Source organism: Trichomycterus rosablanca, chromosome 3 (genome assembly GCF_030014385.1).
Source record: "Trichomycterus rosablanca isolate fTriRos1 chromosome 3, fTriRos1.hap1, whole genome shotgun sequence".
NCBI lineage: Eukaryota > Metazoa > Chordata > Actinopteri > Siluriformes > Trichomycteridae > Trichomycterus > Trichomycterus rosablanca.
In genome coordinates, this window is record NC_085990.1 from 6,741,994 (window position 1) to 6,761,303 (window position 19,310).

General features: G+C 40.2%; 1 protein-coding gene across 1 annotated transcript in view; it reads left to right on the plus strand.

The window, feature by feature from the left end:
- Positions 1–15,424, plus strand: part of deptor (DEP domain containing MTOR-interacting protein) — a 57,180-nt gene extending 41,756 nt beyond the window's left edge. The window contains exons 8-11 of the mRNA XM_062992551.1: positions 3,635–3,705; positions 7,635–7,739; positions 10,404–10,520; positions 10,611–15,424. Of these exons, the coding sequence (XP_062848621.1) occupies positions 3,635–3,705; positions 7,635–7,739; positions 10,404–10,520; positions 10,611–10,619 (302 nt within the window). The 3' untranslated portion in view covers positions 10,620–15,424. The remainder of the gene's footprint in view (positions 1–3,634; positions 3,706–7,634; positions 7,740–10,403; positions 10,521–10,610) is intronic.
- Positions 15,425–19,310: the final 3,886 nt, after the last annotated feature.

A 19,310-nucleotide genomic window follows, 5' to 3' on the forward strand; every position in this document is an offset into this window, starting at 1 on the left:
TTTAAGAGATATTTTTGTTCATGATTGTAAAGTTAAACTACGTAAATGTGTTGAATGTGCTTATCTGTGTGAAAATAAAAAACTAAGAATACAGCTGATGTAAAAATAACTAAACTTTTAACTAAACAATTTGTAAAAAAAATTTATTACAAAATTAATACGTTTTTCACTTTCAACAGTCTAGTCAAAGAGGGCAAAAATGTTCACGATAATGACTTGTTAATCAGCTTGCAAGAAAACCCAGAAACTGTAAAATACAGACAAAATCTAATATTAAACCATTGAAACGCTGTCTTGCCTCATAATGCCGGAGAGCAATAAAGTTAAACAGAGGCTCTGTGTGTGTGTGTGTGTGTGTGTGTGTGTGTGTGTGTATGAGTCAGTGTGTGCCTCGGTTTGGCAGCCATGTGTCTGTTTACAGATTGGTCCATGGTTGCTGGGCTCCTCCAATCCCAGCATGCCTGAGCTCTACTCCCATAAATCGGACAGTAGGCGTTTTAGAAATTATACACTACTGGAACGGGAAACCTATAAATCATATTTGCAGTTTTGGATGTATTCAGAAGAACATCTTGGTTTGAGAAGCACATGGGTAACTTTTCTCTATCATCTTCTCCAGCGCTGCTCTGTGTCTGATGAAAGCAATCTTGGATTGCTTTCATCAGACACAGAGCAGCGCTGGATTGCTTTCATCAGACACAGAGCAGCGCTGGATTGCTTTCATCAGACACAGAGCAGCGCTGGAGAAGATGATAGAGAAAAGTTACCCATGTTACGCAGTGATAAATCAAGCCAGCCCACTACTGCTAGGATTCAGGGTCGGGTGTTTACATACATACAGACATGATTGATTGACTATTTCTTATTTGGGGGTGACTCTGCGTTGGATTGGCATACTGTCCAGGGACTTCCTGTCCTTGTGCCCAGTGTTGACACCCTCACTACCTAAGGTTTGCCTTGTTCAATGCATGTAATGCTCATGACATAGTGTAGCCAATAACACTTACTGATAAATGTTTATTTTAAACAATAGATACCATTTATACCATCATCATTATCATTTTCACATTTTACCACCACTTTATCCTGGTCAGGTTCACCCAGTGTCAATTTAGAGCAGTCAATTTACCTGGGAAATGGGAAATTTGATCGGTTTAAACCTAGGATGAAGTTTAAACCTAGGCCCCTAGGACCCACAAAACCTACTGACCCTTAAGCAGTTAGCTAGTTAGCCTTCTAGCTACAAGCTTGCTAATTGTGTACAGTTTCTAAGGTGTAATTTAAGAAGGGCAGTTGTAGTCTAGCGGTTAAGGTACTGGACTAGTAATCAAAAGGTCACTGGTTCAAGCCTCACCACTGCCAGGTTGCCACTGTTGGGCCCAGTATACTGTCACAGTACTGTAAGTCGCTTTGGATAAAAGCGTCTGCTAAATGCTGTAGTAAATGCAAGTTCATTAGCTAGAAGATTTGAGAGCCTTTTCAAATTGCATGATCATGTGTATTTATAGATCCCCATAATTTCAGTGTGAGTTCTCTTGTTTGTTTCTTATGTGCTTGTCCTATTTAAATAATCTACCAGCATTTTTTAGGGAACCACACCTTTACATGACCTTGTCTGTGACCTTGTGCTCTATTTTGGTTTGGCATTATCTGTCTAGAATTTCTTATCATAGTAAATCATCATGCAGGTACACTGTGCTATTACAGCCATTGTGCCAAGATACACTTTTATTTATTAAGCTTGTTCTTTCTCTTTTTCCCTTTTTTAAATGATTAAAATGATTCCAACTCAATTTCAGTTCTAGTTAATACAGTGTGTAGGATGCAAACTGGAAAAGAGTACTGCGACACCCCTTCTAATGTCACTAGTTCTTTATGTGTTTCAGCCACAACAATTTCTAACAGGTGTAATAAATCAATTACATAAAGGAAATTATGCTTTCAACTTTGCAGCAACAGTTTTGCAGAGTGGGTCATTTCCTGTCCCAGCATGCACCTGTGCACAATCAAAGCCTATAAAGACATGAAAAAGAAGCTTAGTTTGAAGAAACTCCAGTGGCCTGCACAGAGCCCTAACCTCAACCCTAGTGAACAGCTTTGGAATGAACTGGAACATCAGTTGAGGCTTTATATTCCCACAGTTGGCTCAAATTCCCACAGACATACTTCTTGTGTCATAATTATTTTGAGAAGCCTTCTCAGAAGAGTGGCTGTTGTTATAGCTAAAAGATCAAACACTTTTTTACACTTTCTTAACCGCTTATCCAATCAGGGTCGTAGGGGGGTGCTGGAGCCTATCCCAGCTTTTCAATGGGCGCAAGGCACACAGTAACACCCTGGACGGGGCGCCAGTCCATCGCAGGGCAGACACACATACATACACACACCCATTCACCTATAGGGCAATTTAGTGTCTCCAACTGCTGTTTTTGGACTGTGGGAGGAAACCAGAGCCAGAACCATGCAAACACCACACAGAAAGGACCCGGACCGCCCCACTTGGGGATCGAACCCAGGACCTTCTTGCTGTGAGGCGACAGTGCTACCCACTGAGTCATTGTGCCGCCCAGCTAAAAGATCAAACATAGGTCACTATTTTATTATCATTGGTTTTTGAAACTGGATGTCCAACAAACTCATGGTCAGGTGTCCAAATACTTTTGGCCATATTATGTATATAACATTTCACTTTAAATATCCAAATATTTTGAAATTGATGCCTACAGAACATCCAATTTAGGTTTACAGACGTGAAATTTTAGGGGAAAAACTTGCTGTTAAAGGAACATCCAGACCAAAAATATTTTAGCAAACAGTCTAACAGTTGAAGAACAACATTTCTTAATAACAATTTAGGTATTTTACCCTCCTGCATAATGTCATGAAGATATTCCAGGAATCCAAAGAAATCTCTGGACACAAAGAGCAAGGCCAGACCAGAAAGCTTATGTGATGGATATCACCACCACATTGGCTCAATACTTATCAAATGGTTGATAATAAACACCATTCATCATTATTTCCGCAAATGCAAGTCAAGACTCTGCTATTCTTAATGCAAGCCAAATGTCAACAAGTTCTAGAGACACAGTTAACTTTTCTGGAATTGAGCTCATTTGAATTAGATTAATGGCCAGTGGAAACATGTCTTGTGGTGTGTTGAGTTGACCTTTTAAATTGTTTATGGAAATAATGGCCGTAATGGGCCAAGAGAAGGAGCATCCTGATTGTCACCAGCATAAAGTTCAGTAAGCAGTAAAGTTCAGTCTGTCATGTTGTGGGTACATATTATGCTAACAGAAATACACTATGCATCCTATGAAACCTATTTTTTAGGTCTCAGCCACATTCTACATGTTTAACAACAGCAGCTTGTATGAGACGGCCATATGAAAAAAATGTGTAATAAAGCTCAAGCTGGGTCTGCTGAGACTTTGACTGGTTCTTTCATAAATTATGACTGACTTAAAAAAGCTTAACATGCCTGTATACACTAGTGTTAGAGAGAAGTGACTCATTACTGTAATGAACTGCCAAACTAATATCACCACCGACAGACCAACCACACCCTGTGACAGCCTATCTGTGTGTGTGTGTTTGTGTGTGTGTATGCATATGTGTGTGTTTCACACAGTACTGAAAAGACAAGTAAGCCCAGAGGAGCTGCAGACTCCAGGAGGAGCCTTCATAAAGAAAACATTCACAGTAAGTCACATACAGATTTACCCAGGCAAACACAAGCATTAATTACATTCCGTGCTTTGTTTTATGCAAATCCCGTCCTATTAATGCTAAGTATTATACTTATTGCAGAAAGAACTTTAGCAGTCTAAATACTGAAATCACATATTATATCTCTTCACTTTTTTCTTTAGTTTACTCTTAATATTAGGGCAGTAGGGCAGTATTAGCCTATTGGTTAAGGTACTGGACTGGTAATTGAAAGATTACTGGTTCAAGTTTTACCACTGGCAGGTTGCTACTGTTGGGCCCTTGAGCAAGGCCCTTAACCCTCAATTGCTTAGACAGCATACTGTCACAGTACTGTAAGTCGCTTTGTATAAAAGCGTCTGCTAAATGCTGAAAAGGTAAAAGGTTAAGGTAAATATTAAGGCTTCCCTTGATATTCCCTTATATGCTGGTGAATGATTCCTTTCGGCTGCTGCCATTAGGGGTGCTACAGCAGATCATTTGTCCGCATAATTGATTTGGCACATTTTTTAATGCTGGATGTCCTTCCTGACACAACCCTCCTACAGTGTATCACAAAAGTGAGTACACCTCTCACATTTCTGCAGATATTTAAGTATATCTTTTCATGGGACAACACTGACAAAATGACACTTTGACACAATGAAAAGTAGTCTGTGTGCAGCTTATATAACAGTGTAAATTTATTCTTCCCTCAAAATAACTCAAAATACAGCCATTAATGTCTAAACCATCGGCAACAAAAGTGAGTACACCCCTAAGAGACTACACCCCTAAATGTCCAAATTGAGCACTGCTTGTCATTTTCCCTTCAAAATGTCATGTGACTCGTTAGTGTTACTAGGTGCATAGGGAGCAGGTGTGTTCAATTTAGTAGTACAGCTCTCACACTCTCTCATACTGGTCACTGAAAGTTCCAACATGGCACCTCATGGCAAAGAACTCTCTGAGGATCTTAAAAGACGAATTGTTGCGCTACATGAAGATGGCCAAGGCTACAAGAAGATTGCCAACACCCTGAAACTGAGCTGCAGCACAGTGGCCAAGATCATCCAGCGTTTTAAAAGAGCAGGGTCCACTCAGAACAGACCTCGTGTTGGTCGTCCAAAGAAGCTGAGTGCACGTGCTCAGCGTCACATCCAGCTGCTGTCTTTGAAAGATAGGCGCAGGAGTGCTGTCAGCATTGCTGCAGAGATTGAAAAGGTGGGGGGTCAGCCTGTCAGTGCTCAGACCATACGCCGCACACTACATCAAATTGGTCTGCATGGCTGTCACCCCAGAAGGAAGCCTCTTCTGAAGTCTCTACACAAGAAAGCTCGCAAACAGTTTGCTGAAGACATGTCAACAAAGGACATGGATTACTGGAACCATGTCCTATGGTCTGATGAGACCAAGATTAATTTGTTTGGTTCAGATGGTCTCAAGCATGTGTGGCGGCAATCAGGTGAGGAGTACAAAGATAAGTGTGTCATGCCTACAGTCAAGCATGGTGGTGGGAATGCCATGGTCTGGGGTTGCATGAGTGCAGCAGGTGTTGGGGAGTTACATTTCATTGAGGGACACATGAACTCCAATATGTACTGTGAAATACTGAAGCAGAGCATGATCCCCTCCCTCCGGAAACTGGGTCGCAGGGCAGTGTTCCAGCATGATAATGACCCCAAACACACCTCTAAGACGACCACAGCTTTATTGAAGAGGCTGAGGGTAAAGGTGATGGACTGGCCAAGCATGTTTCCAGACCTAAACCCAATAGAACATCTTTGGGGCATCCTGAAGCGGAAGGTGGAGGAACGCAAAGTCTCGAATATCCGCCGGCTCCGTGATGTCGTCATGGAGGAGTGGAAAAGCATTCCAGTGGCAACCTGTGAAGCTCTGGTAAACTCCATGCCCAGGAGAGTTAAGGCAGTTCTGGAAAATAATAATGGCCGCACAAAATATTGACACTTCAGGAACTTTCACTAAGGGGTGTACTCACTTTTGTTGCTGGTGGTTTAGACATTAATGGCTGTATATTGAGTTATTTTGAGGGAAGAATAAATTTACACTGTTATATAAGCTGCACACAGACTACTTTTCATTGTGTCAAAGTGTCATTTTGTCAATGTTGTCCCATGAAAAGATATACTTAAATATCTGCAGAAATGTGAGGGGTGTACTCACTTTTGTGATACACTGTATTTACCCGGGCTTGGGACCAACACTGAGGGTGCACAGATATGTGTCTCTTAATGGCTACACAATGCCATACACCTTCTGTATTTGTAGGCCCAGCCTGGGATTCGAACCCCCCGGAACTTAGCATGGCTCCTAGTATAACACTACACAAACTCAACAAAATAAAACAAATCCAACAAGCTAAATAATTACACTTAATGATCTACTCTACACCAGAGCTGTGTAATATTATATATACTGTCTGATAATAAAAAGGTTGACTGGTAGAGACTAGATTCTATTGTTTTATCTCTGTATAAAGAAAATTTAAACAATGCTGTAAACTGTCAAAACACTCCTGGTTATATTAAATCGATTGAACATAACTCAGTTATTCATTTAGTTACTGTAGTTAATTGATTTAGCCACTGTAGTCACCTTGTAATTATATAGTAGTCTATACACTGTACAACCATTAACTGTTTACTGTTTTTAATATATGCACCTTCATTTTTACTTATCTGGTCACTACTGCACTTTTTACTGTATTATATGTAAACAATCTCTATTTTTCTCCATTTTGTTGGCTCTGTACTTGTACTCTGCACAATGACAATAAAGTTGAATCTAATCTAATCTAATCTAATTTATGTAAAAAGAGTGAAATTGCATTTATACAGGACACCAATTCAGTATCATTAGAGTTAGCAAGCTCCTGTACATCTGTCTTGTAAAAAATCTGTTTGTTGGACTGGATACCAGACAGACAAATATAATACCAGTACGATATTGGCTCTACCCCCCCACCCCCACCTGTGTATCCCACTATATAGAACAGGACATTACAGAACACAAACTGCAGTTTAATATTTGATCAAATATCACTCTGGTTAATCATTTATTTCTGTTTTTTTGTATTAAACCTCAATAGGCAGATTAATGAATATTTGTGTTGGCTAATAAAGAGCAAAGCGGTTGTGCAATTGCTTGTTACGTTTCTTCCATTTTCCGTTCACTTTGCATTAGTGTATGCAACACTGCCACCTGGTGGGCACGCTCACGTTACATGTGAGCACAAACCAATATTCAGCAAACGTTTTTATCCAAAGCGACTTACAATTGTGACTGAATACAATGCAAGCAGTTGAGGGTTAGGGGTCTTGCTCAGGGGCAACTTGAACCAGAGACCTTCTTTATCACTAGTCCAGCACCCTAACCAACAGCTACCACTTCATTTTTATTTTTTATTAACTGCTTTATTCTGGTAAGGTTGGTGGCAGGTCCGGTTCTACCTGGAAACACTAAACACAAGGCAGGAATACACTGTACAGGACGCCTTCCCAGACATAGCCAGTCATACTGGTGTGGTGTAGATACCCAGCCGGCTGATAGCACAGCTGAGATTCACCTTGATCTCTGAGATCAAGGTGGGCTAGTTTAACAGATGACTGCACCACCTGACCATCTGATACCTATATAAATATGAGTATTTATTTAAAAGCAAGAATCTCAGACGAGGATAAGAGATTTGCAAAATCTGCCTGGCATTCATGTAACAAAAATCTAAAATATTTAGTTTTCTATAATTAGAGCACTACTTTTAAAGAATACAAGACTGGTGTTTACTTTTGGCATGTTTCTATCTGGAGCCTGCCAAAGCATGTTTTGATTGAATGAATTTAATGTCATTATCATTCTCTAGCATTTATGTCAAGCTGCAGTTTTAAGTGGAATTGCTATACATGACAGATTGATTGTGTATTTAGATTGTAGGTGATGCCGTGGGTTGGGGGTTCGTGGTGAGAGGAAGTAAACCCTGCCACATCCAAGCTGTTGATCCAGGTGGACCTGCTGCTGCTGCTGGGATGAAGGTATTGTGCCAGACTTGTGCAAAAGCTGTTTAGTGCAGCAAAACAAAGAGTTTTGATGAAATATGGAGGCTAAATGTTGCATTACCAGAGCTGTATTTCATTCTGCAACCCTCAAAAGTAGATAATCACTGTGCAGAATTTAATAAATAAAAAAGCCAAGAAAAGCATAAGAAAAGAAGACCTTCAGCTTATCCACTGTCCTCATAGTTTCATCTGCTTGTGTATCTCTGGACTACTGGGTTTCTCAACCTATGAACCTGGTGTGGAGGAGCTGGACCTAGTTGTTCAGGAAAAACAAGTGGAACCAAATGCTGTTTGAACTGCATTTAAAGTTTCCCCTGCATTGAAAGGGGTGATAAATGATGGGCATTGACATGAAACTGATTATAAAATACCAAACTACTTAATTTTACATTTATTGGCTGCAGAATAGTCCACAAAAGCGCTGACAGGAGGCATATATTTTTCACTGTGTTACATCACCTTTCCTTATAGCAACATTATGTATTTATTTGGGACCAATTGTAAGCTGCTTAACAGTTTTTGCTGATTCGAGCTCCACTGTCGTATTTAGCACTTTATAGTGTGCCACAAGTTTTTAGTAAGCAACAGATCTGGACTGAAGGCAGGCCAGTCTAGCACCTGCAATTACTATCAAGCTATGCTGTTGTAATACTTGCAGAATGTGCCTTGGTTTTTTCCCCGCTGATGTAAGCAGAGACATCTCTGAAAAAATATGTGGTCCTGAAATGCGTGTGGTGCATTCACTGTTGGTGTTAACACATTTACCACAAGAACTGTGTGTAGCAGTGTGCGCAAAATCTCAAGGGACCTGAATACTTTCTGAATCTACTGTACATTTATATTTTTATGGGACCCACTGGCATACTTATCATTTGTCTTAAAATACCCTCAGTACTTTAACTGCTCCTATATGCACATTATGTACTTATGGTTAGGAAAAAGAAGAGACCAGTTGTGCTGTGAGGGTTGGGAGCAGAGCAATGTGGGGTTAGCTGTTTTTTTTTTTGTTTTTTTTTATGAAACCTAAACACAGATGCAATTAAAACCTGTTTCTTGTTTTGTTTTGTTAGCCTCCTCCACCCTCCCCTAACTGGTTAATAGTGTAGACCACCCACCTACCCATCTTTGCTTTGCTGCTCATACCAACTGTCAAGTTGAACATTTAAGTCCTCCATTCACTTTCAATTACTGCCAAACTGCCAACATTTCGAGGTACTAACTAAAGTGATAGGGCTGATATTTCAGATATAACAGCAGGATGTCTCGTCTTTTGCTGTACATAGTTTCCAGTATTAACCCTCTGTGGGAAACCTGTGGGATTACAGCTGAGGCTGTGCCAAGGAAAACAGCTCGACATTTTAAAGTAATTACAGTGATTACAGTAATGAACATTCCTCTTCTCCCTACATTCCCAAACAGCTCTGTTCTCAGCACACTGCTTTTCAGGTTCATACACTATATGTAAGGCCCAACCTAATTCACGGCGGTGAAAATTGCATCATGGACTGTGAAATGAGCCTTTTCTTGTGTAATATGCAATTAGCTGTGAAATTCAAAATGTAAGGTTTGTGTTTAGCATTTTAACATTTTTCATTCATGTAGCGTTCAAGTGCCTCACGTTTACTGGTTAATTTGGACTATCAGGCGGCCCTAGCAATCTTACGGCAATTCAGTTAGTCAAAATGCCTGAGATGTCAAAGTCTAAAGCAGCTAAAAACAGGACTTGGGTAACTGAGTTTGGAACACAGATGAGTATTTTCATTTTTGATGCCATTGCTGGATTTACAATCAACTGTTAGGGCAGGCTATGCTGTGTATTGTAGCTTCCATGTGTTCTGTAATTTAATGTATTAGTGTTATTTATTAATTATTTTTTATTTTTGCATTTTCTCCCCTTTTTCTCCATTTTAGCGTGTCCAATTGCCCGATTGCGTCATGCTTCCTCTCCACCAATGCAGATCCCTGCTCTGATTGAGGAGAACGAAGCTAACCCACGCCCCCTCCGACACGTGGGCAGCATGCCGTATGCATCTTATCACCTACACTTTGACGAGTGCAGTGCAGCTCAGCGTTGTGTACGGAGAGACACACCCTGACAGCACTCTTTTCCCGTCTCTGTGCAGGCACCATCAATCAGCCAGCAAAGGTCGTAATTGCACCAGTCATGAGAGAGAGACCCCATCCGGCTTAGTCCCGTCCATATCTGAACAACAGGCCAATCGTTGTTCATGCAGCCGCTCAGCCTTAGCCAGCAGGCAGAGCTAAGATTCGATACAATGTATTCGAGATCCCAGCTCTGGTTCCAGCGTGTGTTTTTACTGCTGCGCCACCTGAGCGGCCGTATTAGTTTTATTTAATGATTGCCATGAAATGTGGCACTTTTCTGTATAAATTTGTGAAATCTGTTTTCTTTTTTAAGAAAGAGGTCCATAAAATTAATCACATTTTCCTGTGAATTTACCTGACCATGACCAGAAAAGGTCTATTTGATGTTCTGTTTATAGTTTTTAGGAGTTTGGAAGCAATGTGGTGCAGCAGGTAGTGTGGGTGAATATGAATAAAAGTACTCTGTAAATGATCTAACCTTTAATAACGACTTTGTACTTGTTGACTCATTTGGCTCATACTGTTTTTCTCCAGGTGTGTCAGTTTGTGGTGGCTGTTAATGGGATGAACGTGCTAAATCTTGACTACAGGACTGTCAGCAACCTCATTCTCACTGGTCCCAGGACAGTGGTCATGGAGGTCATGGAAGAGGTGAAATATCAGACATGTTTAAATATTGTTATCTCTTCTTTCATCATGATCTATCATTTATTATCACTTGTTTTTTTTCTCTTGTTATAGTGTCACTGAAGACTCTTGGTGGAACTCTTTATCAAGTGATGTTCAGCAAGATCATTTACCATACATCTGGCATCACGACACGGCCGTCTGTCCTGTGAAAGACAGTTATAGTAGTTCCCATTCCTGTTCATGTCTCACAGAGGTCTCACAGAGACTCTCTGTCTGTGGGGAATGTGGGAGGACAGAAGGAAGACATGATGTACAAAGTCATATCATTGTATGAAACAGTGCACAGATTTGAGTTTCAGTTCTGCACAGATTTGGGATATTACTCTTGGATAGTGAAATATATTCCAAGACTGTATTATGCAGCATTTACATAATGACCAAAAGCTAGAGTCTTCAGTTTAAAAAAAAATCAGGTTTCTTATTTAAAGGTTTTAACAATATTATGACCAGCTGAACGATGCTATAAAGCAATGCTATTGTGCAGCAGTGTTGCAGTGCAGCCGTGCATAACTAAAAATGTGTTGTTTTAGACATTTTTAGAGCTAAAAGTCAATAGGTCACAGTGTGACACACTAAAACATTCTTAGTTAGGATTTAAAATGGATAATCTTTAGCTTGGTTGTGCCTGAAACGTGTCAGCATACACAGTTTTTATGCTTCAGTACACTTTGATGAAGAACAATTTTCAAAATAACAGAATGATTTGCAGACATATAAGATAAAATAAGATATCCTTTATTTGTCATATATACATATACAGATGTACAGTACAATGAATTTCTTTCTTCGCATATCCCAGCTTGTTTGGAAACTGGGGTCAGAGCGCAGGGTCAGCCATCGTACGGCGCCCCTGGAGCAGACACGGCAATCTTCCGGTGGAACCGGTGGATTCAGAAAGTATTCAGACCCTTTGACATTGTGCACACTTTAATGTGTTGTGGATTTGATTTTGAATCAATGGAATTAACATTTTACCAATTAATCTACACTTAATCTTTACTTAATCATTCACAATTCATTTTTTTTTTTTACAATTTAGTGGTTTACAGACAAATTACTTATTCAAGTATTCAGACCCTTTGCTGTGGCTCTTCTAATTGTGGTCATGATCTAATTTAATTATCCTAAAACTCAATTTGAGTCTACCTGTTGCAATTGTAATAGTTTAGACATAGTTTGTAAAAGTGTACATCAATTTACACTGCACTGTCAGGATTAAAAAACAAGCCATGAAGTCCAAGGTATTGTCTGGTCACTGAGGACCACATTGGCTTTAATAATTTTGAAATTGAAGAAGCTTGGCAAAAACTTGAACTCTCCATGAGCTGGTCATCTGGGCAAAAATGTTAAAAATGTCTTGGAGTGCCGCTGAGGTGGCAAAAAAAAACACGCTAGCACACCAGAGCTGGGATCTCTGATACATCATATCCTGCCAGCTGAGCTGAGCAGCCACATAAACAACGATTGGCCTGTTGTTCATATAGGGGTGGGGTATTAGCCGGATAGGGTCTCTCTCATAACTGATGCCACTACGACCTCTGCTGGCTGGTTGATGGCGCCTTCACAGAGACGGGGAAAGTCCGTTGATCAGGGTGTGTCTCCATACACAGGGCTGATCCGCATTAGCTGCTGCCCACGTGTCGGAGGGGGCGTGGGCTAGCTTCGTTCTCCTCAAATCAGAGCGGTTGTTGGCATTGGTGGAGAGGAAGCATGATGCAATCGGGCAGTTGGACGAGCTAAATGTCAGGAGAAAAAGGGGAGAAAAGGCATAAACAAAATACCAAAAAAAGCCTTGGAATATCCTTAAGTAGCCCAACTGAAGTCCAAGCTTAAACCCCATTGAACATCTGTAAAAGAGAATCTGCTATGAAGAATAAGATAAACTGCACAAATCCAGGTGTGCAAAGCTCATAAAGACATATTCACAGAGACTTGCTGCTGTAATTGCTGGCAAAGGGGCTTCGACAAGTACTGAATATAGGGCCTTAATACTTTTGAGACAAAGATGTTTCAGTTTTAATTATATTTAAAGAAAAACATTGCTAATATTCATTCAAAATAAAAATCCACAACACAGTACATAATAATTGTTTAGGTTATTTATAGAAATACAGAAATTTCAGAAAGCTGTGGGTTTCTCTATTTCAGCCACACAAATTGCAAACAGGTGCATGAAACAAGCATATAGCCATTTAATTCCAATAGAATGTGATTAAGCTCGGTTGCTATCAGTGTGGCTCTGACATAGGACGCCCCCTTTCAAGTCAGTTCTTTACATTTCTGTATAGCATAAATGACCCTAGTCAGTTGCACTTGTTTTTTTGTCAAGAGGAAATGACAACAGCTCAGGTACACACACACACGCACACAGAACACAGTTGCATCACATATTACTTATTAAAATATGCTTTTAAATTAAATTACTACTAGAATGTGTTTTGGGGGGCGTGTACAATGTATATCTGTACTGGAGGATGGTGGAATAGAAATAGTATTTTTAAATGGCACTGAATTGTGTGTTTTAGGAAAGTTTTATTTTGGTGTGAGAAATTTGACCAGTCTGCACAGTACCCAGTGAAAGGGCTTAAGCTCCATGTTTAACAAGCTCATAAAGACATGATATTTAGGTGTCCACATACTTTCTTTTTTTTTTTAATGCATTTTCTCCCCATTTTCCAATTTTGTCTTCCGCTGCTGAGAGATACCAGATTGCATCCGAGGAGAGCATGTTGCAGTACACGCCTCTTCCGACACGTGCACAGCCCTCCTCTTCTCACCCCTGCATTCTGCACAGGCGTCTCCTCAGCCAATCAGGGTCCTTACACAGCGTATGAAGACCCACCCACCCATACATAGTCCGGCCCCCACCCTGCAGATACGGTGGCCAATTAGTATCTGCTGCAGGCACTGCCAATTATGCCTGCTAGATGGCGCCCAGCCGACTGGTGGCAACACCGAGTTTCGAACCGGGGAGTTCAGTAACTCGGTGCTGGTGTGCAAGTGGAATATCCCACTTCGCCACCTGGGTGCTCGTCCACATACTTTTGACCATTTACATTTTTGTGTAATGTTAAATATTAGTGATAGAACTGTGCTAACTACTAAATAACATAAAAACAGACTCAAAGAAATAAAAATCTGTGATGGGATCGGCATAGGCTGAGAGGAAGCATGATGCAATTGGACGCGCTAAAGGGGGAGAAAAGGGGGAGAAAATGCATAAAAAAACTAAAAAAATGCACATTTTAAGGTAGGAAGAAATGAAGAAAGAAAATCATATCAATAGTTCTAACATGTCAAGTGATCATGAGAATTTGTATAAATAATTTTTGCTAACAATCATGAGATTTAGAATTTCTTTCAATTTAGTTATATTTTAATTCCCTATCACAACTCTTCGCTTGCTTGCACCAAACCAACACTGGCAGTAAAGGGCCACAGATAAACAGCTGCCTGGTCTGTTGGGTGTAAAGTCACTGGCTGTTGCTTTTACACCAGTCAGTGGTGGATTCTCACAGACAGCTGTACTGTGTTCACAGCAGAAGTCCCCGTTGTTTTGACTGTTGAACACCAGCCAGATTGGTAGGACTGCCGAGACCTGGACTCGAGAGCTTGAACTCTCAGTTGTCAATTAAATTTGTTTATCTGGTTGATTTAGTAGATAATGGGTGACAACTAAATATTTCACATCAGGCCAGGTAGTGCTAAATAACGTTTTGTGTACAATAATTGAAATCATCATTTAAAAAAGCATTTTGTGTTTACTTGGGTCTTTGTCCAGTACTAAAAGTAGTTTGATGATCAGAAACATAGAAGTAAATTTGGGAAAGGGTCGAATACTTTTTACAGCACTGTACCTGCCCAACCCTAAAACTATATCTTCTAAACAATGGGCCACCAAAGCATTTTAATACATTCTTCATAACTACAGGGGCATAATGTGGCACTATCCAGTGATTTTCATCCACTGCCAGTCTATTTCAGGGTCAAACTGTACATGCCTCATGTCTTAAAGTCCATTTATTAATTTAAAAATAAGGATTTTGCCGCTCAGGTGGCGCAGCGGTAAAAACACACGCTGCAGCCAGAGCTGGATCTCGAATACATCGTATCGAATCCAGCTCTGCCTTTGCCGGCTGAAGGCTGAGTGGCTACATGAACAACGATTGGCAGGTTGTTCAGATAGGGGGCGGGACTAAAAAAGCCAGATGGGAACTGGTGCGATTACGACCGTTGCTGTCTGGTGGGTGGCGCCTGCACAGAGATGGGGAAGGAGTGCGGTAGAGGGTGTGGCTCTCCGTACACAGCACTGTACTTCACTGCACTCGTCAGGTGTAGGTGATAAGATGTTCGATTGCTGTGCACGTCTCGTAGGGGGCGTGGAGCAGCCTCGTCCTCCCCAATCGGGAACGGGGACCAGCATTAGTGAGAGGATGATTGATGGGTAGAAATTGGATGCGCTAAAAAGTGGGAAAAAAAGGGGTAAAAATACAAACAAAAAAAAATTTTTTAGAGTTATCGCTGCATTTAGCAGTGCACAAGCTGCAATCACTTGACCAGCTGATGACACCTAAAAACTCTCCAGCTTTGCTATAGGTGCTTACTGATTTCTACTGACAATCAGTTTTCTGTTTTTGGAAATAAGCTCTTCATTTATCTACACACACAAACAAAAATAATAATGAACATTCTGTTTTGCAGTTCATCTAAAGAAAAGGGAGAATCTTTGCAATGTTCAAATGTAGCAGTTACAGATTTATGCATTGGTAGTAATTTGTCTCTGTATGGAAAATAAGCTGAAGGTACCACATGTATATTTTGCTAAATCCTTCCATGTCTGTTAATAAATGTTTTATGAAACGTGATATATGCATATTTTTTGTCAAGTTGTGTTAATGTGAAGATTAATTCTTTTTCTAAGTAAGTCTGCCACTCCCAAATCGTATATAACAGATTTTATACAGCTTTTAGCAATGGGAGTAGCTGAAACATCAGAACTCAGTTATTTGAAAGGGGGTCTAAATACTTGTGTCCAGTTAGTGTAAATTTAAGTTTGTGAGGTTTTCCTTACACGATACAGTAGGTTGTTTTAAACTGTTTAGACCACACGTGTCAAACTCAAGGCACACGGGCCAAATCCAGGCCCACCACGTCATTTTATGTGGCCCGCAAGGCATTAAAAGACTTAGGATTGTCTTGAAATACACTGTAAAATCGTACATAAACTGCATCTCCCACAATGCATGCTGATTTTGTGACCTGCAAAGTGACCGCATTGTGCCACTAGATGGCAGTGTTTTCACATTTCACAGTGTTTAACTGAGATGGTTTTCCAACAAGTGATGTTGAGAAATATTTACAAATAATCCCAAAATGTACAAGAAGAGAAAATTGAAGCAGAAGGAGGGAATTTAATGAAAGATGGGAAAGTGAATACAAGTTTGTGCTTCAAGAAGAAAAACCAGTACGTCTCTTGTGTTATGAGGCTGTGTCTGTGGTAAAGGAGTACAATATAAGTGTAGATATACATTATAAATGTACTATATAAATTTGGCATTTTGACACCAAACACAGAATTTAGCCTCCAAGAACAACAAATTGTCCAAGACTTAAAAGGCAGACTGCAATCACAACAGGATACGTTACAATCGGCCCTTTGAGGGCCACCATAATGCAGATGTGGCCCTCAGTGAAAATGAGTTCGACGCCCCTAGTTTAGACGCACCAAAAGTAACAAATGATGCACTAGTGCCACCTTCTGGTCAAAACCAAGTCTTTTTTCTCTAAGCTCATTTAAATAAAGCTAGTTTCACTACACATAGAACCAAAAAGTTGTTCACAAGTAATCACCCAGGTCAGAAAGAAACCCAGACTGTCAACTTATACTGTTTAGAAATTCAGATGTGATCCAAGAACCCTTAATAAACCGGTCTGGCATGAATTAGAAGCTGATGGAACCTGGGTAAAACCATAAACACATCATGATCCTTAAGGCTCCTGCTCCAAAAATAACCCAGCACCTTTAAAATTAGAACAAGGTTTGTTGCTATTGCTATTTAAATGTATATTCCAACTCAGCAGAATTTTTGAAAACCATCCATGAGGTCATAAAATAATGAACAATGAAGAATTTGTTCCAATTAGTGAAACACAAAAAAAGAACAGTTGCAAAAAATGTTTAAAATCCAAAGACAAAAATGTTATAGACTGATGTTATATACCTTACTTTTGACTTTACTTGTATAGTAAGTGTACGAGTCTCTATTTTTAAACACAGTAAGTATGACCATATTAATCATACACTAGGCCTATATGGACAAAAGTATTGGGACACAACCTCTAATTATTAAATCTATGTGTTTCAGCCACAGCATTTGCTAACACGTGTAACAAATCAATTATATAAAGGAAATTATACAGCAACAGTTTAGGGAAGACCCTGTTCTTTTGCAGTATGACTGTGCCCTTGTGCACAAAGCAATATATAAAGACATGAAGAAAAGCTTGGATTAAAGAAACTCCAGTAACCTGCACAGACTGAACAACTTTAGAATGAACTGAAAGTTTAATTGAAGCTTCCTTGACCAACATTAGACACCAGCTACACATATGCTCTTTTGACTGAATGGGCACAAATTCCCACAGGCACACGTCAATGTCTTGTGCAAAGCCTTCTCAAAATTGTGGCTGTTATTATAGTTGAAAAGATCTTTTTTAATACTATTAGTTTTTAAAATGGGACGTCCAGCAAGCTCATGATCAGGTGTCCAAATATTTTAGCTAAACCTGCTGAGGTTGTATAGAGACGAATGTGTTTCTGTATTGGTACATTTTGACCACAAGAGGTCAGTAGCAAACTGTACTTGGGAGGACTGTCTCTCGTCTAATGAGCTGTAGGGTTTTACACTTCTGACGTAGGTTCGCGTCCTTTTGGAGTAATAAACATTTTAAACACTCTCACTCACGTTCCTCACCACTTATCCAATTAGGGTCACGGGGGACGGCGACGGGGGGTTCTGGAGCCTATCCTAGCTTTTCAATAGGCGCAAGGAACACACACACAATTATTTACCTATAGGGCAATTCAGTGTCTCCAATTAACCTGACTGCATGTCTTTGGACTGTGGGAGGAAACTGGAGTGCCCAGAGGAATCCCACACAGACACGGGGAGAACATGCAAACTCCACACAGAAAGGACCCGGGCCGCCCCGCCTGGGGATCGAACTCAGGAACTTCTTGCTTTGAGGCGACAGTGCTACTCACCGAGCCACCATGCCGCCTACACATTTTAAACAGTGAGATGGAAAAGATACAAGAGGAAAAAGTGATGTTTAAAGGAGAAGTGATGATTTTGTTTTAGTTCTTTTTAGAATCCTGTGTATAGTCCTAAATGCATGTTTACCATCTGTCATCATTTAGCCTTGTGCTAGTTTACTTACCACATCAACAAGCACAGCTCAGATAAAATATTATACTTTCAGTCCCAGTGTGGGTAAAACAGTAAAGAAATATGGTGGACCCACCACTCCCTATAGCAGGATGAACTAGTTACTGAAGAACTGCAAAATATCTAATATACATTCAGTGGACAGGTTTTATTTCAATAGTGGACCATTTATACACAGTTATTCTAAGACAGCCATGTGTGTTGTGCTTTATCCTCAATTTGGCTTAACAGCGCAGCAGCATATTTTATGCTTACTATTTTCTAACCATTTGTTAGTGGTCAGTGTCTAATTACAGGACACTCACAGTTGGCTGATTATTTTAGGGCACTATTTTTAATGTAGCAGGCAGTTGCTGCCAAACTAAGACTAGTCCACTTCTCAAGTATAGGATCATTGGAGGTTCCATGGTTGTCAGGCTAGAGTTTGTTTATTTGTTTATTAGGATTTTAAAGTCATGTTTTACACTTTGGTTACATTCATGACAGGAACGGTTGTTACTCATTACACAAGATTCATCAGTTCACAAGGTTATATCGAACACAGTCCTGTACAATCTTGTGTCTCCGATTCACCTCACTTGCATGTCTTTGGACTGTGGGAGGAAACCGGAGCACCCAGAGGAAACCCACACAGACACGGGGAGAACATGCAAACTCCAAACAGAAAGGACCCGGACCGTCCCACCTGGGGATCGAACCCAGGACCTTCTTGCTGTGAGGCGACTGTGCTACCCACTGAGCCACTGTGCCGCCCATCAGCCTGGAGGACGGCTGACAAATTGTACATAGCAGCAATTGTATACCTACAAAATGCACATCTTTTGTTGGTGTATCTAATAAAATGGCAAAGTGTATAATATGTTCATTTATCTTTAGTAATTTATTAATGAATTAATTATGGTTGTGCTGTGTTACCTGAAGGTAACCGATGCAGACATGGGAAGAACATTCAAAACGTTTCACAGATAGGGACCCACGGTAAGAATCAAACCCAAGGACCCCTGGTGCTCATCGGTTTATTAAAATTATTATCATTGTGCTGTTGTTGTCATCATTGCTGTTGTTGTTGTAAATAGTCTGGGAATATGTTATTGCATACAATCTTGCTATTAAAATTTTGTTTATGATCCGATTGCAACACGTGGGAGCTATTAAGAGATTCGGGTTGTTTTGGGGTTTCGGTGTGAGAAAAACAATGAACCTGGATTAAAGTCATGCAGACACAAGGATAACCTGCCATACCTTACCCAGACACTAACAGTAAATCAGGACCTTACATTCTAAAGCTGTAAAGTGTTGACCC